The sequence below is a fragment of the Galleria mellonella genome, unplaced genomic scaffold, assembly GCF_026898425.1.
Source record: "Galleria mellonella isolate WM207_F2 unplaced genomic scaffold, CSIRO_AGI_GalMel_v1 utg33, whole genome shotgun sequence".
In the NCBI taxonomy this organism is placed as follows: domain Eukaryota; kingdom Metazoa; phylum Arthropoda; class Insecta; order Lepidoptera; family Pyralidae; genus Galleria; species Galleria mellonella.
The window spans coordinates 5,007,088-5,034,130 of record NW_026442079.1 but is presented as its reverse complement, the minus strand read 5'-3'; the positions used below and the strand labels follow the sequence as shown (position 1 = coordinate 5,034,130).

General features: G+C 29.9%; 1 protein-coding gene across 6 annotated transcripts in view; it reads right to left on the bottom strand.

Moving 5' to 3' along the window:
• LOC113517814 (potassium channel subfamily T member 2) overlaps positions 1-27,043 on the bottom strand; it is a 124,806-nt gene that overhangs the window by 33,093 nt on the left and 64,670 nt on the right. Inside the window, exons 1-2 of one of the 6 annotated variants that reach the window (XM_031911743.2) lie at positions 10,819-11,282; positions 9,909-10,076 (exon numbers count right to left, since the gene is read on the bottom strand). The exons of the other annotated variants lie outside the window; for them this stretch is intronic. Of the exons in view, the coding sequence (XP_031767603.1) occupies positions 9,909-9,979 (71 nt within the window). The 5' untranslated portion in view covers positions 9,980-10,076; positions 10,819-11,282. Of the gene's footprint in view, positions 1-9,908; positions 10,077-10,818; positions 11,283-27,043 lie in introns of those variants that run through there. 6 annotated transcript variants of the gene reach the window in all.

Genomic DNA, 27,043 nt, shown 5'->3' with positions numbered 1-27,043 from the left:
AATAAAATCTAGTGGATATATCACATACTGTCGTCTAATATCAAACTAGCCAGAGATTATACTATGTTCACAAAACAACTAAAAGACACACTTAAATAATTTTTTTTTTTTTGTAAATATGTACAAATTTCTTAATGTAAAAAGAGAAATATTATTTGGCACTATAAATCAATACAACATTAAATACAACAACAAAAAAATACTGAAGGAAGTAAGGCAATTAAAACTGTAATATCAGAAATTTCCTTTGGGCAACGTCAACTAAAGTTACTTGGATCATAGTTTTTATATCAATAACTGGTTCTGTCACTTTGCTCCATTGGGATATGCATTTTCTACCTATATTTATCCTCCTAGACTTTTAAATAGTAAATATAATATGTAGTAACAGATATTTAATAACGGGTATTTCATTGCAACTTATAATGAAACCGTAAACTTTCTAACGATAATTACGGAATAAGACAACAGTTAGTAAACGTTATATTGTATTGAAAAATAGTATAATATCCAAATTAAAATTGTTAAATTGATATAAAGATTATGGAGAACTTCTGGATTTGGCAGTTAGATAACTAAAAGCACTATAATATAATATATTAGTTTGTTCTAACTAAATTAAAATAATTTATATAGGCGAATAAAAATTGCAAATAAAACTATGGAGATTTTTTTTCCTACAGGCGATATCATCACATCTAAAATAGTGTAATGTGTTCTTAACATTCAATCGAAAGGATTCAAATTATTTATAAGCTAAAGTTCAAATCAGTTATTCCTTTCAATTATATTTTTGTATAGAAAAGTCTTGAACTGTTTAAAATAATAAGGTCTAAATTTAAGAGTCACTTATATTAGACACATATATCTACACATTTTTAATAAATAAAATGAAAATTGTTATGATAATTTAATTAGTTCCGTAATTAATAATCCACAGCGATCCAAATTGAATGAACTGGATTTCATCGAATTCATTTACGGAACATTCGGTTAAGTCGATCAATAAAATACATAATTATATCATAAATATTTCTAACTTCATTGTTGCCAACTAACTGAATCGTTATGATAACTACTCTTTGTAAATCACCCTTAAGTTGAGTCACTGAATTTATTTATTTTTTTGTTTCTAAAGTTTGGATGAAATAAGTCGTGCAAATTTATTAGTGATCACCATATTAATTAAAGTATGTATTGGCATTTACTTTATATCAATGTAATAGAACTCTTTCCTCATGGCCGCGTAGGATTGTAATATAAGCTATATTACAATCCTACGTAATATTTACAAAGAGTTCCTTTTGACAATATTAATACGAGAATGTGCTTGTACGTATTATACATTGTATGCGTTAAATTGATTGGAAAGTGAAGAATTAAGTTTATCCAAACCGCTAACTTATGGTCGCAAATAACCCGCTAGAACGGCAAAATATTATTATACATAATAATAATAGATTTATTTTCTACTTACAATTCATCACAGTGAAATACATTGTAATGTAGATGATGGATTATGAGTTCTTTTAATTTTAAATCTCTTTGCGTTTGTGGTGAAATAAAAAAAAATGAATTAAAATAAAAAAAATCTGTTGATAACATAAGCCGCTGAATATTTACGTATTCTATTTTAGAATGGAAATATAATTATTTATTATTACTAAGGGATTTTAATGAAGCCGTTGTTCAATTCTGTGGTATTTAACAACATCATGTGGTTTTTAACAACATCTTAAGTATATCGAATAACATAGCACACAATGAAGCGGTGGAAATGGATCAGTAGCTATATTGAGTCTTGATTTTTTTTCTAGTATAGAAAAGTACAATACTTGCGATGTCGTTAAAAATTTATTGTCAAATATTTACAGTAAAAGAATATATAAAACATGTAGCAAGGAGTTTGCTACACATACATTATAAAATAAATTTTTCATTTGAGAATGTTGCCACAAGTTTTCAGTAGTATGCTGAATACGTATCAGTATTTTGTTCTTTTAAGAGTAAAGTCATTTTTTACTATTTTGTGCATACAAGTTCTTTTTTTTGACTATTTATTTATGTTGTTATACACAGATTGTATGTGTTGTCAAGACAAATAAATTTATTAATATATTATTTTTCAGCGCCTTTCACTCGTTACGCTACTAAAATGTTTATTTATTTTTATAATAAAAAATCTTTATTTGAAGCTGTAATGGATCGTTCGGAAAAATTAATATTTAGGAGAATTTTTGAGTCAATGTGCCTTTTTTGTGAATAAGTGTATTGCTGGAAATAAAGACTGAAAAGAAAAAATAATAGAGAGTAAAATAGGTATTTATAAGATTTACAGAAAAAATAGGCAACCATTATTAACATTACTAAATTGTGAAAATACTCGTAGTAATTGGTATTCGCTGGAAGAGGTTATCTATCTTGGAAACACATTTACACGTAATCGGTTTAAAAGTCGAAGTTTTCTGAGAAGCCCTTTTTAAAGAACATCATTTAATTATCTTTGTAGCTATTTTCTATTGTGTCTAGTAATTCAGCATACAATACTTAAATACTCGTAAGTATGTTACAATCACGTCATAGAAATTTATATGTATATGCGTCTGCACCCATTTTTATTAATAATTTCATTCAGTAGCATTAAGTATGTATGTAATAATTAAACAATGGAGGGGTCCGAGTTAACAATTTTAAATAAAACTCTTGAGAGTATCTGCCTGTCGTTATGAATAGTTCATTAACCAATTCTTCGAGAATTCCTAAACTACTACCAAGAGTTCGAGCTTCTTCAAACGAGTTATTAATTGCTGATATCATTGAAAGTATTTGCTGGCTAGTTTATAATTAATGCATTTAAATGTTTAGAAAATTCAAAATTAATAATATTGTTATTTAATTACAAATTAAGTTATTTGAAAGTATTTCTCTATTTCTGATTTTTTATTTGATCAAATTTATAATTCTTATAATTGAATTTCTTTCTTCCCCTTTTCCCTCCTTTTGTTAGTATTTAATTCTTTTGTACTTGCAGAAGCCACAACTAGGTATACTCGTGTATTATGTTGTCTTAAATTTCCATATATTTGTTTACATTCTTAAAAATTAGTTTTTATAGTAAAGTAGAATATTTTTTATAAATTTATATAATATCACTAAATAGAGTACGGATCGCTGAGCTGCTTCGTTTCAATAAAAAGTCCGAACTCGAATACTGGAATGGTTGCAAGTTACGCTTCAACGAGGCAAATCAGCGTTCTTATTCTACATTTTCACATTTGTTTATATAGGAGTAGATGACCCCGTGAACTTTGTATCACTTATAACACCATTTATTAAAAGTACAAAAATGCAAATTTATCTATTTTTAATTTTTCGATTTTTTATCTGTAATTTGAGCGTTTTCCGATTTGTCTTCTTTTAAACTACCTCTGTATTATAACAAACAAAACACAAAAAAATATTCAAATTGGTCAAGTCGTTTTTTACTTTAAGCGAGACTAACGAACAACAATTGATTTTTATACAAATAAATATATATTTTTTTATCATCAACATCGACTGGTGATGTAAAATGAGGTTTTAAATCACACAAAAGTTTTCCTGCCCATCATCCTCATTACAGTACACTTTTGTCGAGGCACGCAATCGCCGTTATGACCATTTTAATGTCGACACTTACCCTGTACAATGCTATAAAATAAATGTTTTAACTTTTATCGTTCGTATTCTTCGGCGCGACGGTATGTTTGTATGTAATGAAGGGTAACAGTGTAAAAAGTTTGATAAGAACAAAGACATGTATAGTACATGGATTATATGATTGCCTATTTTATATACAAGTTGCGGTCAATATAAGTCCTGCCCATTCTTCGCCCTCCCTTAGTCGAACCTTACGACATCCAAGGGAAAGCAAGGGGTGGCCTATTCTATGCCGGGACCACATAGCGATTGTGTTTTTTTAATGGGTGATAATGGAATGGTAACCCCACCCGCGCTAACGGTATACACCGGCGGGGCATCAGTGAAGGATGATAGGTGAGGATGAAGCAGATCAGTTAGCCCATCGTGATGAATTCAACAAGAATTGTTCACGATGGTTTCCAGGGGAAACCACGTGGAGGTCGACCTAATAGGGCATATTGGTAGCAATGGGGCTGTCAAACTCCATTGCTAACAATCCCTTTCCCCCCAAATAGCGATTGTGTTTTATTGTCATTAACTACAATACATAATTTTACTATTTTATTAATTATGTTGTGTATATGATTAATTTTTGTTAAATTAATACTGTGGCGGAATTTAATTAAGTCAATTATTTTATGTACCGCATATGAATATAGATAATGTGAGCGATATATATAGTAGGAATTAATATGTTTGATTTTGATGCGCTTTTATAAACAACAATGGATTGATGGGAAAGTAATTGTATTGAGTACGAGTATAATGCATCATGACAATGTACTATTTAAGACAATATGACACACAAAGGCAAACAAAAAAGAAGTAATAATTTTGCGACATTTTATTTTTTATATTTTAAAAATTAATATCTCAATAATGATGTAGATATCACAAAATAATAATTATTAAGATATTATATCATTTTACGTGATTATTGTTAGACGTTTTTGTTACTATAGAGTAGACAGAGACTAGTATAAGTCACGTTATTTGCCAAATAACTTCATAATAAATTAAACATACCTAATGGGAGTTGAACTCATTCGCCGAGGGTTCTGTACATAAAATGTTTTTAAATGTTTTTAAAATTATTTGAGTTATATGTATGAGATTATTATTTGAATACGTCGTACGCTTAGTGTATCTTCAAATTACACAGAAATATCAAGAGAAATGAAACCAATCATTCACTATAAGACGAATGAGAAACAAAAACCAATCGGTACATGAACAAAATTTTATTTATTTATTTTTTTATATCATTGAGGTGGCAAACAAGCATACGGCCCACCTGATGGTAAGTGGTTACCGTAGCCTCTGAATACCTGCACTACCAGAGGTATTACGCGTGCGTTGCCGACCCTGAAGAAACCTCTTTACCCCCCTTTTGAAGAACTCCATGCTGTAGGCTCTTGGGAAAACCTCGGCATGGAGCTTATTCCATAACCTGAGTGTTCGTGGGAGGAAACATCTCTGAAACCGCGCAGTACGCGACCATTGAGGCTTTAGAACATGAGGATGAACACCCTGTCGATGACGAGCCGTGCGATGGTAGAAAGTGGTTGTAGGCATCATATTGAACAATTCGTCTGAGCACAATCCGTTGTATAAGCGTCTACCGCTTGTACAACGTAACACGCAGAGTGAGGCAAAATCTCTCCTAAGACTTAAGGGTTCGATACCGCTTGTGAGCCTGGGATCATCGACAATTCTCATAGCTCGTCGTTACCACGATTCGAAAGGTTCAAGCTGGTATTCAGATGCTCCCGCCCATAAGTGACAGCAATACTCCATGTGGGGCCGGATTTGCAATTTGTAGAGCTTTAATCGCTGATCCAGCGTGAACTGTTACTCTGTTGAGCACACCGAGTTTTTTGGATGCCAGTTTCACCTTATCTTCGAGGTGGCCACGGAACTGTACATCACTAGAGATGTCGACACCAAGGATCCCAATGCTTTTAGAGATGTTAAGAGACGTGCCTTGGAACTGTGAAGCCACAGCAAATGGGGGTTTTTTAGCGGTAAATGCGCAAGCTTGTGTCTTAGCGGGGTTAAACTGGACTAAGTTTTGTCATTCCCAATCGGAGACTAGTTAACGTTCACTCGATTTTAGATACAAGCTGTTCACGATTGTCCTTTACGATGGAACGAGGGACATTGGTATGACCCGTATAATGGGCATCCCTAGTGCTGTCATCCGCATAACAATGAATGTCACCTAAGGACATTATATCATTAATGTGCAGCAGAAACAACTTCGGGGACAGCACAGAGCACTGCAGGACGCCAGCGTTAATGTCCATGCTTTCGGAATAGCAACCATTAATAACGGATTGCCGGACAAAAAAATTGGCAATCCATTCACAAAGGCTGTCGGGAAGTTCATAGTAGAGCAATTTCGATAGAAGATTCGATAGAAAAAGAAGAAGAAGGAGATAAATATAAATCTAGAATATTTACATTTCTCTGTAAGAACACCATATAGCTATTTATTTTAAATTTGAACAACTCCATCTATTGCCTATATATAGCATTGTAGATAGATATATATAGATACTCTTTACTGTTTCCTCCATAAGGTTAAAATAGTAATCTTATTATAAATACGAACAATTACAAGAAAATATTATACTGAGGATGGATTTGGATGGAGAAGAGTAATTATAAACAGTTTGACTGGAGGCATGAAACTGTTCGTTTTTTAAATAAATATTTATATTAATACTTATACCTATAATAATGTGAATAAAAGAATGTACATTTAAATTTACTGATATATATTCAAATAAATCCATATATATAAATATATAATTAAATATGTACCTATATAATTACAAAAATAAAAAAATTTGACTATGCTAATTAGATACAAATTACAAATATAACTGTATGTTATTTTTTATTTGTTTCTCAAATTATAAGTCAAAAACCACACAGCATAAAAATAAATAAAATATAGTTTTAAAATGTACAACTAAAGCTTTTTTATGAAACCATATTTGGACTATTAATTGCATTTTGAAATTTTCGATCTCCTGGCAAATAAAATAAAATTTATTGATTTATTTTTATACCATTAGTAGTTGCTGAGATATAGCTGTAAAAGACGAATGGACGGATAAGTCGCACCATAAGGGTTTTTTTTATTTTTTTTGGGCACGGAACAGTAGAAATTAAACATGAAAAGCGGTGTATTTTGACGGTGGTGTGTGTAATCCATATGTTGAGTTCTATTTAAATATTCTCCGTATACACGCAATGAGATAAATATTTTAAGTATTGTACGTAATTCTTCAAATTTATACACAGACTTAAGAAATATACGCTAGAGTGAGATTTTTATGATACGATTTGAATTTCCTGTTGTTGAACAATTTTATTTGCACTTGATTTCATGGATATATTTATATTTAAAGCACAAGCTTTTGTCTGCAGCTTTAGTCGCGTATGGTACTTGATTTCTCGCAGGAATAACTTTTCCGTCTCAGACCTTTCCATACTTGTACCTACTCGATACATAAAATTAGATTTTTTTTTCTCTAATCGAGCCAATAGTTATTTATTTGTAATAATGTCTCATTCAAATTTAATATCGGTTCAGTAGCGAATGTCTGAAATAAATTTCGTAATAATTATATTTGTTATAATATTAGAGCACACTTTCTTTACATTCTTGGGAGAATAGTTTTATTATTTATTATTTTTATTTATTTATTTATATACACTAAACAAACCTTTCATTTAAATAATATCATTAGTTAAATACAATTGCTCTTAAGAAAAATTATATAATTTATACATATTACGTACAACAAAACAAGATAATAATGAAGATTACACAATTATATAATAACATTACTATTTTACTTTTAATTTTGAATAAAAGAAAAACATATAAAAAACAAAATGAATGTAGCAGTGTTTGTGCAAAGGACCTAACTCAGCATAGTTCGTAGTTTTAAATTTGAAGCTACGACACTGATTTTCAGTAGGCCCTAAATACGTAACTTACGGACACATGTGTGCAAGAGATGTAATGTATAAATATATAAAAATAATATTTAAAACAGTAATAAATATATGAGATAAACACGGGAATAAAGATAAGAGATATACATTAGAAATAGATCCAACGCTGAGTCACATGAGAAAGATACAAGTAGTGGCTTATAGAGCACAGCACCTATCCCTGCAAGCTGTAAGTCATATGGCTTTAAGAATAAAAAAAAAAGTGTAGCGTATTGGTTATGATGACATTTGTTTATTCAATAATATAATTTTATTTTTAAATTTGAAAGAGTTCAACGATTGGAGATTACGTACAGGGGGAGGAAAATTGTTCCAACACTTAGAAGCAGTGTATTTAAAGCTTAAGCTAAAATTTGATATTTTATTATTAAAAATAATAAAATATCAACTTTACCTAAATTTTTTTCTCTGAATCAAATCATTCCTTATATAACTCCCATAGGGATAGAATTTCCAAAAACTGCTGAAAAACTTCATTCTTCAAAAGCCAATAAACATATTCATTTTTGTTCAGAATCGGGAACCTAAATATAAAATTTCACGTGTCTAACACATAACTTAAGAAATTCTACTAAGAAAAAAAAAAACTCCTAAGAATTTAAAAATCTCTTTTTTATTGTTTATGTTATTTACGCTATACGAAAAACCTATGTGAAAAATTTCAAATTCCGCAGTTTTGGTTGCGCGGTCAATCAGTTACTTTGTATACTCTTTTATTTATATATAGATATTTTAAATTAATAAAAGCATATTAAAATATAAAAGGTTCTTTTATTGTATCTAAGGAATTAGTTCCTTTTATATTTTGTTGTTGTATTATGTTGAGCCAAATAGAACCTGAGAGTAGTTCTTTCACGTTAAAGAGCGTATTACTAACCTACAGGTCGACAGTCTACATACTTCTAGGCTATACAATTAAATATATTTTTATACTTTTATTTTAAAATTGCGTTGCTATTGGAGATGTTTTTGTAATGTTTCATGAATATAAAGCAAGATATGCAATAGTTTTATATATTATAAAGAATTATTTAATACGTGCATAATTATTTTAGTAAGAGGATATAAATATATGTCTCAGTCTCGTACTGTATTTGGTTTAAGAGGAAATTGGCCTAATTATAATAACGGAGCAATTCAGGTTAATTTTCAGTTAACTAATATTAAATTAGTGTGTGGCGCTTACAGCAATGGAGCTTTCTACTTTCGAAATCATGAATATATGTATTATAATTTGATTATTCTGGAATATCTACGAGTAATATAGTTTATTTACGCGAAACAAATTTAATATAAAGGAAGTTACTATCTTGTGGCTTATCTTTTATAAAAAGCTTTTCCTGTAGATGTAATGATGACGATGTTAAAACTGTAGTACGTTTCCGTATCGTACTATAATATTAACTTCTTTTCTATACAATTTAGAATGTTTCTTTTAGATTGTATTGCAGACTTAAACAGTATTTTCCAATAATATTGAACATAAAATAATGTTACGTTTTGTTTTGAATGATGATATTGATCCTCTTTACCTGCATAAATTATACGTTTCCTATAATAAAGGATACTCTTTATTCCGGAAATCCAATTGAATTCACAACGACTGTGGAATTATGAAAACAGACCAATATTCATTTAAAGGCTTTTCATTTCTATCTGATTAATAAACCTTTTTTTTTAATTTCACTTATTTTTCGTTCTTCGAGCGGATTTATTCGTAAATAAAACAAATATTAATAATATTGCTAAATCAGTCCAAGCGCTCTCAAGTGATTCGTTTACTAGCGAACAGTATTTCATTTTTATTCATTAATTCGAAAAAACAGAAGTGTCGCTTTTTTGCAAGGGGTTTGTGTAAAATTAATAATTTAAATATTATGTTACCAATAAAGTACTTTAATGTGACCAATTTACAAGATTCTATACAATTTACTGAATGACATATAGTAAATTTACTAGAGTATGTAATAGTAATACCACAATTTATGTTATTATATGTATATTATACATGTAATAATATAAATCGTGTGACAACAATAAATATAGATTATGAATTACCTCAGCATCTTGTCGTAGCTCTCTATACCTGTTACACAGAACATTTCAGACCGTGTAGTTCTCGTAATAATATTAATAAATATAATACATACAGTTACTTACATTGACTAATAACAACAAATAGAGCAGTGAATTACCTTGGTATCTTGTCGTAGCTATCCCAGCCTGTTAGACAGTTGTAAGAACTGTATCTACTGACAGCTGCCATTCTGGTGTTATTTAGTCTTAACCCTCCATATAAAAGGTAACGAAGAACACTCGCAGTCTTCCAGAAATACCATAAGTTTGGTCCCGCTTAGTTGAAACTTGAATGTTATAATTTTATTATAAATATATTATAAATAATTTAATTGCAATGCATTTTCCTATTTAAATTGTTTTTGCTATTTCAGTGGATTTATTATATTCAATTTACAAAATAGTAATTACTTATATAAAAAAATAATGTAATTAAATATTACACAAGCAAATATATAGTAAATAATAAAAAGCTTTTGTTTTGACAATTGTTGTTACAAGTGTAGATAGTGAACTTAATTGCCTCTCTAATGTCTCTTGTGTTTCTCTGCTTCAAGTTGGCCATTAGGTAAAGGATCGAAGATTGATTGAGAGAGAACATTTTCGCCATAAATCAAGACATATTGTCAATACTTTGACAAGACGAACTTAATTGAGCTACTATCAATAAATTAGGGCGACGAATGGTTCCATTGAACTTTAATTACTTAATTCGTTTAGTAACAATAACAGTACTCAAGACAAACTGGCCATTTGATGCTTCTAAGTGATATCACGTGTTTGCGACTATAAGTAAATTACTAACACGTATACATTCTGCTATTATTTTATATTTAGATATTAATTTGCTTAAAAGCCTGAAACGAATTTAATTTATGCAAAATTAATTGAAGTGTAATAAATGACAAAGTTCATTAGTATGAAACCTAGACAAATTTAATCAAATAAGCTAATAGTATTGTACACACCACTGTAAACCAAGTTCACTATCTAAATTATAATGTATTATATTGAATTACGTACGTTTACCTGCATTAAAATGGATTTTTATAACGCAAAAATAATTCGAATATAAGCTCAAGAATATTTCTTTGTACTGATGTTAAGTACAGATATTTGTTTCAGGCTATTTTCGAAAATTATAGAATGTCCTGTCAAGAAAACTTGTAGAACACTGCAGATGAATTAAAGCAGATGAAAGGAATTTGTAGTTCACTAATCACGGTATATCTATTTTAATTTGACATAAACACTGCATCGAATAAGTCCTTAATTTCAAAACTTGTTATTTGTAAATATTTTAACAGGTGGCGGTGAGTTTTAGGAGCGGATTGTTCACGAATATGGCAACCCTGTGCGTAAATTTATAATTCATAATTTAAAAATTCATAAGTCGCGATGTGGATTGCGTTTGTAGAAGTAGTCGTTTGATGTTTGCGAATAATTTATTAGTGTGAGATGTGTGGGGAGGGCGCGGCGGATCGGTTCACCGCGGCGCGAGACTGAACTCGACTGACTACATGGTTGGGTAGTGGTTGATCGCGTGCTCGTCGCCGCGTCGTTACCGCACCGCGCTGGTGTCCGTTGTACATTGCACTTCACTTGTATTGACAACAACCTAGATATTTCATAAAATACTTCATCAATATCTTATAAATACACATGTATATTATAGTTAAAGAATGGTAGAATCACAAATTATTTAGATATATACGGAAGAAATGAAAGCGAAATGTGAAAAACAACTTTTTCCGATTACGGTTAATTCAATCTAAATATATTATTTACCATTAAATAATTCATTTTAAAAGTATTAATTTTATGGCTATATATTTCTGCATCGTCATAATAACTACATTACTATATTACTGTACTAACTTTTGCCCCTAACTTCGTACGTGTGGATTTTGGAGTAAGTAACTTTTACCAGACGACGTTGCGTAACAATCATATCAGATATAACCAGATATCATAATAATCACACCACACTAGAATAAAAACACCAGATTTTAACTTCGACGTTAGAATAACTGTGACAACCGCAATCAATTCGGTACAATATTTTTTGCTGATGTTGAAAGGAAAATATAGATAAAAGTTCTAAAAATATATATTTAGGCTTTTATTGCACTTATTAAGAATACTCATATTTCTTTTTTCTTAAATATTATTTATGTTTAGTTACAATTTTATTATATTAGTAAGATATTTCATATCACAAAGATTGCATTCGCATATGACCTGTCTGTGACGGTATGCAGTTTCAATATCTAGTTTAAAAACCATTTTCTCTCTTATGTTAGAACAATGAAATAAAAACTCTATCTAAATAATGTATATTGTGCTTTAAACGCTAGACTAAACTCGGTAAACTCAGATTTCCTGTGCCCTCAGGCTTAATTCCGTTCTCGAATGTGGAGTAAGTGTTTATATATTCCCCAGGTACATACGATTTAGTTTCAGATTACAAATTTATTATTTATCTAGCACTTTCACGCGACTTCATTCGGAAAATTTATAAAAGACGTCTAAAGAAATAGTTTGCCATTTAGATAATCTCTTCAGTGACTCTTCTTTTGGACATTTTGATTTAAGCGCTATTTATTTTGATTTAAGCGCCATTCACACAGGGGCGCGGACCATCTGGGCTCAGAATGGACACCCCTGAGAGAAGTGACATCTGTCATTCTCATTTTCACATATATTTTTCCCCCATTCCTGTGAAGTAATGACTGGGCTAGGTCACGGGGCTGTGTAAATGGTGCTTCACACCACCTATATATTTTTTTACTGAATGTAATATTATTTACAAAATGTTGGCGTTTAAATCTTAACTATATTATAGATATAAACTTTAATATTATGCTAGATTAACCTGCCGGAACGGGTCTACCATTCATATTATAGAACTATATAAGCAATATTATACATCTACTTTGTATAACCATGAACACGAACAATGCTTATGTGCCATAGCAAATCTGCACAGTTACAGTTCAATGAACAGCTGCGTTAACTGTATGTTTCAGGTTATGAAACATTATCGTATATAGGTTTATCGAAGGTACATATTAATATTTTAAAGGTACATTTGCTTTAATTTATGTACAATATTCGATGTAACTTACAGCTTTGTTCGAGTGAATCGGTATAGAAAGATCATTATTATATATGTTAATCCTCGGATTGGCCATATCTTAATTAGCCTGGTGGGGTGTTTATGAGTGTACTATATTTCATTTATTTCAGCTTGGCAAATGAATATCAGACATACAAACATTCAAGCATTAAAAATCTTTCTCACTTATACATCATGTGTTGGTACGGACTAGGTAAACATTAATATTGACATAACATTATGACCCTCTAAATACACTACCTGTGACCTAAATAATCGTATTTGATTTTGTGTACAAACGTTAAACAAAGCGATAAAAGCTAAAACCGGCTTGATTTTTTTCTCAGAAACAGTAAATGGCTAATACATTGTTTTATTTTTCTTGCAATATTTAGAAGGCTTGGGCTTTTACTTTCAGGTTTCGGCATGGAAAATAAAGGATTAGGGGATTTTTCTAGTAAACATTCTGACTCGTTACTAACAAAGACTGGTCAAGAATAATATTTTATGAAGGAGAACGTTTGTTCTATTTATCTCCACGTTAGGTTGTGGAGTAATTAAGGAAAATGAGTGCCAAAGACCACTATTCCAAGATACATCTCTGTTAACTTCCCTTATATTTTATAAAATAGAACGTTTATTCTCGTTTATATAAAATATCATTTTTAAGTAATTACATTCCACCACCTCGTCTTTTCCTCTATTAAAGTAAGGCACTCTTGGCCTAGTTACATCTAAAATGAAGCATACTATCCTTGAACTAATGAAATATACATATATAGTGATATTTTATATCAACCTAGCTATTTTCTACAACATTGCTTGCGAGTAAATTTCTATTTCCTATTCCCATTCAATTTTCGATTACAAGTATTACATTCATACACAGTCTCACCTGTGCTGTGTATTGAGCAGTCAGTTAATTAATCCTTTTATACATAGATTAGCTGTTTCCGGCAGTTTCGCCTGCGGGAAACTTATTGCTTCAAGGTACCTTTGGTGATTTCGGGAATGCTAATGCCATAAAGAGGCCTATAATTAATTATTTTATGGTATTTGCATTGCCGATCAAGATTAGTAAGTAAATAAAGATACGTTTTGTAAATTGCACCCGTAACTACTCGTTTAACGGAAATGAAATTTTTCATGACCAATATTGCATTTGTAAGTCAAATATTTGTTTGTCAAAATTGGCCGTGTGGTCGCGGGGTAGAATAGGCCACCCCTTCTTTTTTCGTGGATGTTGTAAAAGACTACTAAGGGACAGCCCTGGGGATGGGCAGCAATGCTCCTCTTAAAACATCTTTAAAGCCTGACTGCGGTTGCCAATCCGTCTGCCAAGCGTGGCAATTACTATTAAAACTTCCCAAGGGGGAGACTTATGTTCATGTACATGTGCCCTTAACCGTTCACACAGTGGACGGTTAAGGGCTGATATGATGATGATGATGAAGAAGTCAAATATGTAGTAAGCGGTATCAAATTTCCATCTATATATATAGTTGTCGAATGTATGTAAGTGTATATTTTTTTAAACATCTTAATCTTGGCAAATGTAAAACATCCAATTACGAATTCGATATAGTAGTATATAAAGAAAGGTTTTAAATTTATATTTGCCCTGAACAAGATAGTCTACGGTATCATATTATCATAAACTTAGTCTTGTTGTTCAGCGTTGTGTTGTTGTTTGGTTTGTGAATGTAAGACATTATATAGGGAGTAAAGTTATGACTCAGTTCCAGAAAATATATCGGATTGAATAAAGAAAGTACAGAAAATTGGTTTCTACGTTCAAATTCATATTTTTATAGTACACATGCTCTTGACCTATAATTTATATATCGTGATTAATAATAGAGATGGGTGTTTGAGAAAGTTGTGCTTACTACTAACATCGGACGTTGTAAGTAAATATTGCTTCGTAACAAGTAGGTTGTTGCTCTCGCAAAGGAAAACATCAGTTTCAATTATCATTTAATGTAGGATAAAGACGGAAGTAAACTTGATCGACCGCAAAAAGAATTACTAATCGGTTTAAAATTGATGACGTAATGGCGTAACATAGTGACAAAAAAATACAGACGCATTAAGAACCGTTCCATCTCTTGGAAGTCGCATTAAAATCTAATTTACCTATTCAATTCATTCAGATTACCACAACGTATCGTATACTCTGATTTCATCAGTAAACCTATCGCTCACTCTTGTTCCTACTCACAGAGTTTCTTGAAATTTTATAGATTCTGCTTTATGGCCCGACAGCAGGATTCATCCTTTTCATGCATAATAATCCTATCGAATTCGACATTTTTGGGTTTTACCAGTTTAACTTATATTTTTTATTACGTATATATAAATGTTTCTTATTCAGTTAAGATTTCAATCATATCGTAATTGACTTAATACTTGTTTTCCAGTTTTTCTTATTAATTTTATAATGTAGCACTATTATAATAAAGTCAGAGCATACATACTTCGAATACTATAAACGTTATCTCATTCATTATTTTTTAATTCATTAGTTGAAATAAATTATTTAGCAATATATATTTTTGGGTAACAAAATAAAAATAATGTCGAGCAATTTTCGGTACAAAAATATTTGTAATTTATAATAGGTAGGTAATAGAGTATAACAGAACCGTAATCTGAAATAATCGTGGATCTTTGACAGATGATATCCGTTTAATTAACCCGGACTGTCAATACAAAATTGATCTATCAATAACCGAGACTGAAATCTTCTCCATCAAACGCATAATTGATTTGTCAAGCTTCGTTATGTATCTTGATATTTCTGTTTGATTGTACCTACTGCCGTGAGATGTTTCAGAATTATACATAAGCTTTGTGTATTTGTGATTTTAAGTTACGTAGTGTAGACATTAGTAAATGTAGGTAAATTGTACGATAAACGCCTATTAAACAAGTTCCAGAATGTCGTTTCAAGAATTTGAAATATAACGAAAACAAACATGTAGACACAATTTTATTGATGTTTTATTTACGGAGTATTTATACATTTGTGAGTTGGTTTAGTACTCGTAAAAGAAAATCATGTTACATATAATAAATAGATAGGTATGTAGGTATATTATAGTTGATGACAATAAGTATCACTAAGCTTGTTGTTATTAATTAATAACTAAACATGTACGTGGGGAGGAAGAGATAGTAAGGCGGACTACCCATTGCTAGCAATATACCCTGTTAGGTCGATCACCACGAAACTATCGTGACTATTTTATCGTTGAATTAGTCACGATAGGCTAACTGACCTGTCTTTTCATTTTCACCAATCATCCCTCACTGATGCCCCGTCAGTGTATACCAATAGCGGGGCTACCACTCCATTATCATTCTTTAAAAGAAAATGTACGTGTGATTTGGTAGGAGTAACCATGAAATGATTATTCTTGCTAGATTACGCTTTTTTCTCTTTTTTTTTGCTTCAATTTATTTTTTTTAATAATGCACATTTATTGGATGTCTGCGTTTGAGTTAAAGTACGTCACTTAAATTCTCAATGTTGTGCTCGCCTTTATAGGTACTTGTGTCAGGTCTAATTTTGTATAGATTTTTTTAAGATATTATACATGTACTCTTGGTGTGTTTTAATAAATAAATAAATGTTGTCTTGGTTTATATTTTTGTATTTACTATTTTATTAACAAAGTTTAAAATTCGGAATTATATTTATTCACTACAGAAATACACTTGGAAACTAACTATAATTGAAAAAGTGTAATTTGTCATTATCTACCAGTAATTTACCATCACACCATTCGCCATCGGCAGGGAATTCGATATCACTCTAAAACCAAAATAGTCATATAATGCATGGTGTCAGAGGAGCCTTCTCCGGCGAATGCTCAGGTTGAAGAATACAGCATGTGATTTTTCAAAAAGAGCATAATAAGGTTTCTTAAGTGTCGGCGATGTGTGTGTGAGAGGATTACAGGCGTCAATAGACTATGGTAACCGTTTATCATTAGATAAGCTGTATGATAGTTTGCCGCCATAGTAGTATAAAAAATAATAACTATAGACAGAGGTAACAAAAAATTTTACTAATATATATCGTTACAATAAACATAAACATAAATAATCTAAATATTTTATCTAATAATTTAATATAATTTAAATAATCTAATAATTTAATACACTTATGGCAGTCTATGCGAGAGCCCTATTTCGCAGTAGACAGATAATGAATGAGGTGATGATGATAATGAATTTAATTTACAAAATAAATTAAAATGAAAGTCTTGTAATAGTTTATAATATTCTCTTATAATCCAAACTTGGTTTAAATGTGGTCTAGTTTATAGGTTTGTTTATGTGAATTGAAAGAAAAAAAATGTTTATTTGATAAAATATAATTATGACTAACAATCGCCTACAAAAAAAAGTATTTATCAAATAAATTTCCGATCAACATTTTCGCTCAATTGATGTACATACAAAAAAAACATTGGACTTCTGAAACAAATTACAGTAAAAGGTATCGATTTCCACATTACTTTGATGTTAGATAAAATTTATCATAATAGATGCAAGCAATGTTTAGATTTAACATCCCTCTTTATTCAATATATAAAAAAAAACACGAGTATAATTGTTATTTTTAGAGATGGAGAATGTAAAAATGATGAGGTTAATGTAATATTAAGAAAAGCTATGAATAAAACGAGAGAATTGAATGGATTTACGTTTTTTATGACAGGCTTCAGTCGTTTCTTGATAATGTTGGATAAAAGAACCAATTTCGAACATAAGTACTTTCATTAATTTTCATATATTGTATACATTTTAAATATTATAATGTTACAATATGATCTTAAAAGAATTATCTCTAAAGTAAATTTTGTAGGTATGAAAGAATTTATGTCATATAATCATAACAGATGTATTGTTATTATTGATTTTTTAAAGCACTTAAGAAGGCCATTTTGTAGTATTATTGAAAACAAGTCACGTTTTGTTTATTTAATGTGTATGTAAGTTTCATCATAGTAATGAATGGATTTGTGGGGCGGTTTCCAAGTTATCGAATGGATTTCAATTTGCTGATTGATATTTCATCCCCGGACTAGATATTCCCTGTCAATATCAATATTGGTATGTTTAATAACTTGTTAGAGAATTGTATTGAGGATTTTAAAAACAATATATCGTTTGACGCTTTTATCTTAATAAAAGAACTACAGCAAATTTAAAAGCCGGACATGAACAAGCAACTTCTCTCTTTTTGCAGGTGTTCATAGGCAACGGTAGCCGCTTTCCATCAGATGGACATTTGCTGGTTTGCCTCCTTGACAATAAAAACTTTGTTTTTAGAGCATATAGTCATAAAAATACAGGCGAACTGTAAACCTCCTTCCTCACTTTTATTGGTATCTATTTTAGAAACACCATTTAGAAGATATCGCGGAAATACACATTCAATAAAAGCTGCTGTAATTGTAATACTTTGTATTAAAATTATATGGTTTAAGTTATTTTCAAATACCCACATTATATCAGTTTAATGTTCATACTCTCCACGTTAACTTGATAGATGTGGTACTAACTACTAAGTAATTTCCGATTAATGTCTGTGGTAGTTAAATAAACAACCACATTGTGCGTAGAAAGTAACTGTAAATCTCGCAAGTTAGAAATTTATTGTAATGTCTATTGGAAGTTGTGATTCTCTGACGGTCCTACCTGATTTTCTCGTTTACATTATTGAAACACAATGTGTCTACATTTTAAAAAATATTGTTAACAAATTAAAAAAAAAAAAGTATGTTGATGCTGATAATCATTCATCTATACATATCCATATCCCTCCATCGTATCAAAATTTTTAAGCCCTTCCAAAAAACATCGTTGCTACGTTAATTTTTAATTAGGTAGCTATATTGGGTCAAAAAAGATAGTAATTAAAAATTTACCGACAAAAAAAGATTCTAACTTTGTGTGTATGACTTGAACCCAATAATTCGTCTACGGCGTTACACATGACATTTGTTGTTTATCAAACAATGTAATTATATATTCGTTTACTGTATTTGCAGTTGTTGATATCGAAGGTTCGGGTTGATCAGGTTCCTTCCTGCTCACAGCTGTAATCAGAAGTTGCTTTGGCAATTACTAATAATTTCTATATAAGTATTTCGTTTTGTCCACTACTCTTACTTTTTAAACCGAGCCACCTAGCTGTCATGGTAGTAGTAGGCAATATAAGTATATATCTTTTACACATACAGTGACATCTGGAAATATTCTAGATGCATCTGAAAATTTGAACTTTATGGGAACGTAATAGAAACTATATAGATTTTTTATGAAAACGTGCGCGCTCTGCGCCCTATGTCTGACGTCATCTGATATGTCACTACACGGTTTCGTATTAGTGCTCACACTATCGGGCGACACGGTTTTGACAGCTTTTTATGTGGTATTTCAGTAAGAGAATATTGTGAAAAGAGAAAACGATTTGTTGGTTTATTTATATTATTAGAAAGATATTTGTACTTTTCCACCAAGTTTTAGTTATGTATATATTTAAGAGAAGAAAAATAATTATGAATTATTATAGATTCATATCGTTAAGTATGTATCATTCTGATAACTACTTCATGTTATCAGAATAATACAAAGGGTGGCCTGTTTTCTTTTTCATACTAAAGCAATTGTATGCCAAGTATGATAATTGCTTAACTCATTAAGGTGCCAAATAAATAAACTTTCAAAATTATAATGTTAATATTACAATATAGTGACGATATAGTACGATACTGTTATATTTTATTAACTTATTTTATTTTATATAGACATTAGCTGTTATAATTACAAAATCTACTTGATTTTAGCGAATTAGCATATCCTACCATCTTATTAGACCATTAGTACATGGAAATAAATAGAATAAATGGAAAATTTTGTAAAGAGGTTTATTACTCAATCATCCTTTAACGACTGAGTGGTTTGAATATCATTTCGTATATATATATATATATATATATATATATATATATATATATATATACTATTAGTGTCTTTTAACACAGAATTTCTATCAACCTATTAGTCGGATTTATTTGCTATATCGTAGGATTGTAGGTGTTACAAGAAAACTTATAGGGCATACTGGAAGTTATACGTAATTTATGAATAAAACAAGTCAGAATATTACATTTATTGTTTTTAGAAATACTCTTTACAATTTTCAATTGATGTAACCATTTTTCAAAACACGAGAACCATCCACCAACCAATGAGGGTGTTTTTCACGCTAATAAAAATATATCTCATTTTCTGAGTTAATAAAACTGAAACCTCTTATCAAGTCTTTAATTTTAGGTAACATAAAAAATTTCAGGCTACAGAGTTTGGACTATGTGCAGTCACGAGCTCGTCTTTTTCGGAGCTTAAAATGTCTTTGTTTTCCAGAATATCCTCGTCGTATTCCAAAGGGACGCAGTTTCTTGGTATTTTTCTCTAATTTATTTTAAGGCAAACAAATAATGATGTACCACTCAGCATTAATACTTTTGATTTTCAAGTGGAATTGTGCAAACGAGACCCGTACGGGGGAAAACTTAATAATATTTTACCTACGTTCTTCGCCTACATTTTGTAGGGCTGTTCTTAGATTTGAACATTCTCAACATCATTTACAAGTTGTTGTTGCTATTTTTTTATTCACTTCAATACAATAAATCCATAATGAGTCTTATTATTTAGAAATCTGTTCATGTTGGAGTACTTAAATGTGGTGCTGCCCTCCTAAAAGTATTTAAAAGCAACAATCTTAAGGAGAAAGATCACTTTTAGAGTAATAAAAAATCATTGCTCTGAAAAAAAACCATTTCCGAATTTTATCTCCGTAGTTATTGAAGCAAAATTTTAAAATAATTGCCGTTTATAAAGGTATATGTGAATATTACAAAAAAAATTAAACGATGTTTCCAACTAGCATCGTTTTTGAAAAGTTATCAAGAAAACCTCTATAAACAAACTTAGTTATGCGGCCCAGTTTTAAACGACAGATATAGTCCTAAATAAGGAATTATTAATTGTTGTATCATTATAATAAATATTAGGCGTCTATTCATATTAGAAATACAACAAAGGTCATTTTATGTCATGTATATTTATGAACGGAACCTTCGACTTCGAGTTCAATTTGCATCTGACCGGTTTTATTTTTTAGCTGACTTAAAAAAGAAGGAGATTCTGAATTCTGTTATATTTTTATTTTATATTTGTTACCCCTTAACTCCATCAGTTCTAAACTGATTTGAAAAAAATATTTTTTTAATTTGAAACAATTATAATTCCAGATTGGTCCTATAGAAATTTTAACAAAATATTTTCAGTAATTCAGTTTTTAAATTAAAATAGGTGGTTTTGTCACAATCGAAGTCGGTTTTTTTGTGCGACACAATCTTGAATTCTTGGTTTTGGAAAACGTTTTCTAATATCTTAATATTTATAGCAATAATTTATACTCATAGTAACAATTTTTTTTCAAAATATCGAATACTGTTTTATGTTTTAAAAATATATCATTCGAAATTCAAAGAGTTTGGATAATCCAGAAACTTTTAGTATGCCCCACGTAACTTATACATATACCTTTATTGTGTCTTTGACTTTCCACGGATCACAAATAATGCTAGTTAGTTTATTTATACATAATCGATAATATTATGTACCTACATTAAATGTATATTGTATTCGTACAATAAACGTCGCCTGTAAATTTATATAATTCCCTTAGGTTTTTCACCTGGCGTGTTTACTCGATATTGATTTTGTTTTACTCAACCATTTTCGTCATAGTAGGTATGATATTACATACAGCCGCGACTTCATACGCGCGGTAATTGAAATTAACTTAATCTGTAATAACATAATATAACTACTCAATACCAGCACACACTCAATTTGACACCTCTATTTTATACTAACTGATATCCGCGATATTGTTCGCATTGTATTTGTTATTCCTGTTTAGCATGTATCGATGTATGTACCTACCTATTTATTAGGTCTGGGAATACCGGACCAAAATTAACAAATGACGTGTCATTCTCACTCTTTGTCTTAGGTCAAAATGACTTTACTTAAGTAGGTTATGTACTAAGTGCAGCTTAGTTACTATAGCTTACAGTAAGTTACTATAGTTTTTTAACTATCCCACGGAAACTCTTTAATTTTTCGCGATTAAAAGTATCTAAAATGTTGACCGGGGATGTAAGGTACCACTATGCAAAATTTCATTTAAACCGGTTCAACAGTTTCGGAGATTAGCCCGTACAAACAGACAAACAGATAAACAGACAGAGAAACAAAAAAATTGTTACATCTGGATGTGTCTTATTTCACTTCTAATATTTCCCCGAATCAGTTTATAGCGTTTTTTCTATGTATTCGACCTATGTATTCGACTCATACAGTTTTATTATATGTATAGATGTGATATTTTGCAACAGAGTATCATGTTGTATCCCTCGATTCGTTCCACTGGTTCTGATAAAACATATTCTGATAAAACATTCAATTTTTCAGTTCGTGTAATACTTGCTTGTCCATATATTTTTTAAATTTGTTCAGCTCGTTATAACAACAAAGCGAAAATGTTGGTTTAGGGTTTTCCCTAAAATCGTAAAAAATTTTCGAACACAAATGCTTTATAATTGTTACGATATCCTATAGTATACATCATCCCGCCACTGTCTTTGTTTTTGAAGGTACAAGACTGTTTTGACGCTTTCTTAAAATGAAATATGAGTGAAAATATAATACAGTGCATTCGGGTTGTTTGCTCTCAGTTAGTCGCAACCTAGGATTTCTAGGTGAAGATAAATAATAATTTTGGTAAATACTCGTATGGGAAACTCATTATGCTTTTTAATAAAATTTACTAAATAGATGTTTATTCTTGTCTATATACGGTAACATATGGTTTTATATCTGTAAAATTATCTGTTGTTTATTGCAAGTCTCTTGTTCAGTTTTATCTTTTTATGAATAATTGATTTCGTATAAAATTTAATGACAATTAGTTCTGGTATTATCAGTATCATCATCTCAACAATTATTCGTCCACTGCTAAACATAGGCCTCTCCCATAGACTGCCATAAAGACAGACATTTAGCCACCTGCACCCACTCATTTCTTGCAATACACCTGAGGTCGTCACTCTATCTAGTGGAGGGAAGGGGGTCCACTTACACTGAATTTGCAGTAATTTGAAGCTTATTACATAATATAATCAATAACAATAATTAAGTGATAATCGCACACTAAATCCAACGTTCTCACTTGTATTTATATATGTAGTTAAATATTTTGTAAGTATGCTCTCACGATCATACTCATAGTGAATCTTTTATCATATATGGGGAGGTATACTTTTTGAATTGCTTTATTTAGAAAACATTACTAAATAACTAATCAAATATAACCAATAACATACATCATTCCTGCTCGGAGACTCGCGACGACAAAACGTGTTTGTTAAATTAAAATTTAATTATATTTGAAATGATCAATATTTATTCTTATTACTAAGCATTAAGGTGTAATTTTCTTTGGAGTTTTTGTGCTGAGCATATTAGCACGTATCAGGAGTGAGACAGCATTGCGGCAAGTTGTTTCTTTTCATTACAACATTCTATAGTATAAGCAAAAAAAGTGGATAATTTTACTAATATGCAACATACACCCAATCATTTAATTCAAAATTCATTTCGACTTGAGCTCTGTGTTAAAAACAAAAAATCCTGATTATGATCAAATAATGATACTATGAATCTACTAAAAAAGATACTATGATGTTATCATTTAAAAATATATAAATATACTTAATTTTGAGATTGCTGACAAAAAAGCAAAATATAAAAATTCTCGAATGAACTGCTGAAATAATAAAGATTTTGAAAATTAATACTATTAATTACTAAGTAATTAGTAGTATTAATCTTAGAAATAAAGTATACTACTACTCTAGACATAGATGAGATTAAATGAGCTAGAATTGCAGTTAAATGGAATTGAAAAATAAATAATAAGAAATACAATTGAAATAAGAAACGTAATTAGAAAGGAAAGGGAAGAATTGCATAAAATAGTAATGAATATATATAAAACATTAAATTTAAAACCTAATATTGTCTTTGGAAACACGTTTAGAAGAGGAAAAAATAATTCACCCATTATTGTTCAATAACACAATATAAAATAAGAAGACGCCTACATAAAAGCTTTTAAAAAAATTAACAACTATAACAATTGCCCTTTAACTCGGCAGTATACAAGATATTTCAAGACTTTTTGTGAATTTTTATTCTTTAATAAATAAATCAAATAAAATTTGAATTGCTGCATGTAAACTATTCAAATAAGTGTTGTTGGAAATGTTTCAGTGTGTAAGGATGATGACCAAGCCGCTATTGTTATCAGACCGTAGTGCCAAATATGTGATTTAAGTTCGCAATGTTAAAAATATATGTGCGTGAGGAACATTAATTGTAATTTAATTTTTCTGTTAATATAGTACTTTGTTTGTTTTTTGATTTATCAAAAACTAATGTATGTAGTTTTTGATAGATCGTTTGAAATTCTCTTAATTGCTTAATTCGTTGTGTACTATACATATATGTTTGGTATGGTATGTGTGGTTGTAAGTAAAATATTGGATTGAGAAGACTATGTTTATTGATTATATTTATGAAAATCCTAATAAATAGGACTTTTGTAATCATACGTAATGAAAAAAATTAGAAAATGATGTCTTTTTTCTTTTTTTCTATGTTAGTTTTTTGTTTTCTTCTTAGTATTGATATGTTAATGTAAGAAATGTTGTCTGTAATTTTTCCATATACTGTATATTGTTTACTACTGTCAACTATCAGTCATTGTTCATGTATAAAGCAAAAAGAAAACTAGCAATAGTAAAAGTGTTTTTATGTTAAGTAGTTACAGTTGATATTAGATTATGCTCTTGAGCGAGAATTAGTACCTTGCCGTAATATACATATTACAACTAGTATGGCAGGTAAAAGTTCTCTTAGTTCACATTACTACATTATTCTTTTGTATACCTTCATATTAAAATTAAGTTAATATATAAAATTCGGCTCTAATACTACAACATAGTCGCCCTAATTATTTTGTAAATGTTGGGATATAAGATTTAGACACTAATTAAAATAGTTCCTTTTGTATATCTATATTATTAAGTAAATTTTCGCTTAAAGAAGATAACACCTTTTCATATAATATTTTATATATGAAAACTATGGATTTAAAATCACGCAGAATTTGCACTTGGCGGGTTTTTATACATACAGTTTTATATAAATTAGTTATTTTTGATAGCAAATAATATTTATTATTTGTCCTTAAATGTAAAAATAATTATAATATTTTATCGCTTGATCTACAAATGACTTGTTAAATAAGGCGGTGGTATTTTGATCAGGATCCAATTTAACCGCTCCATATGTCATGATCAGTGCCAACATGCGTATTAAATTCGCCAAACAGAATTAATTTATCTGCTGGGGGCACATTTTGTAGAAGTTGACGCAGATGCCGGTAAAAACTTTCTTTATTATCATCAGATGTAGGCAACGTTGAGGCTTACGCGACTATCAGGTATATGAATCTCTTTGATGACAATGGCAGTCGTGAGATAATACGATTGTTAACACATTCACTGAGATGCATCTCACTTCTAGCGGACTTAGATATATTTATCTGTATTTGATTAGTTTCCTTACTGTTAGAACTGCTTTCTAATGAGTACATGAATTATAATTCTATCTCGCCATTTTATAGATGTCATTGAGTTTTTTTTAATTCGTTTAGACTACTGTAGCGAACTCTTTTCATAATATTCTTTTTTTTGTAAATTTATTTACAGACATTATATTTTTTACCGTTGTCGATCACAGAGCAAGTGATCGCTACTATAAATGAGTATGTTACTGTGTTTTTTCTCTTTCAGCTTACTGTAACGAATTCCTTGCTACATATTTTATAACATTATTTTGTAATATATTTTTTAACATGTATTTTGTACGTCACTTTTTTGTAAACGTCAACGATACAGAGCAAGTGGTCACTAATGCAGCGAACTCCTTGCTACATTTTTCATAATATTCCTCTTTTGTAAATTTATTTTTAGATTTCTATTTTGTACAGTTGTCACCACAGAGCAAGTGATCACTACTATAATGAACTCCTTGCTACATATTTTATAATATTCTTTTGTAAAAATATATTTTTTTATATTATATTTTGTACAGTCGTCACAACAGAGTAAGTGATCTCAACTATAGCAAACTCCTTGCTACATTTTTTATAAGTATTTTTTTGTAAATTTATTTGTAAGCATTAATTTTTTACCGTCTACGTTACAGAGCAAGTAATCACTAATGTAGCAAACTCCTTGCTATATTTTTTATAATATTCTTCTTTTGTAAATTGATTTTTAGACATTATATTTTTTACCGTCATTGCTACAGAGTAAGTGATCGCTAATGTAGCTAACTCTTTGCTACATATTTTATAATTATCTTTTGTAAATATATTTGTTGACATATATTTTGTACAATCGTCACCAGAGAGCAAGTGATCACTACTGTAGTGAACTTCTTGCTACATATTTTATAATATTCTTTTGTAAATATATTTTTTGACATATATTTTGTACAGTCGTCACCACAGAGCAAGTGATCACTAATGTAGTGAACTTCTTGCTACATATTTTATAATATTCTTTTGTAAATATATTTCTTTACATTATATTCTGTACAGTCGTCACCACAGAGCAAGTGATCACTAATGTAGCGAACTCCTTGCTACATTTTTTATAATATTCCTCTTTTGTTAATTTATTTTTAGACTTATATTTTGTACAGTTGTTTCACAGACCAAGTAATCACTACTATAATGAACTCCTTGCTACATATTTTATAATATTCTTTTGTAAATATATTTTTTTTTTATATTATATTTTGTACAGTCGTCACAACAGAGTAAGTGATCACAACTATAGCAAACTCCTTGCTACATTTTTTATAAGTTTTTAGTAAATTTATTTGTAGGCATTAATTTTTTATCGTCTA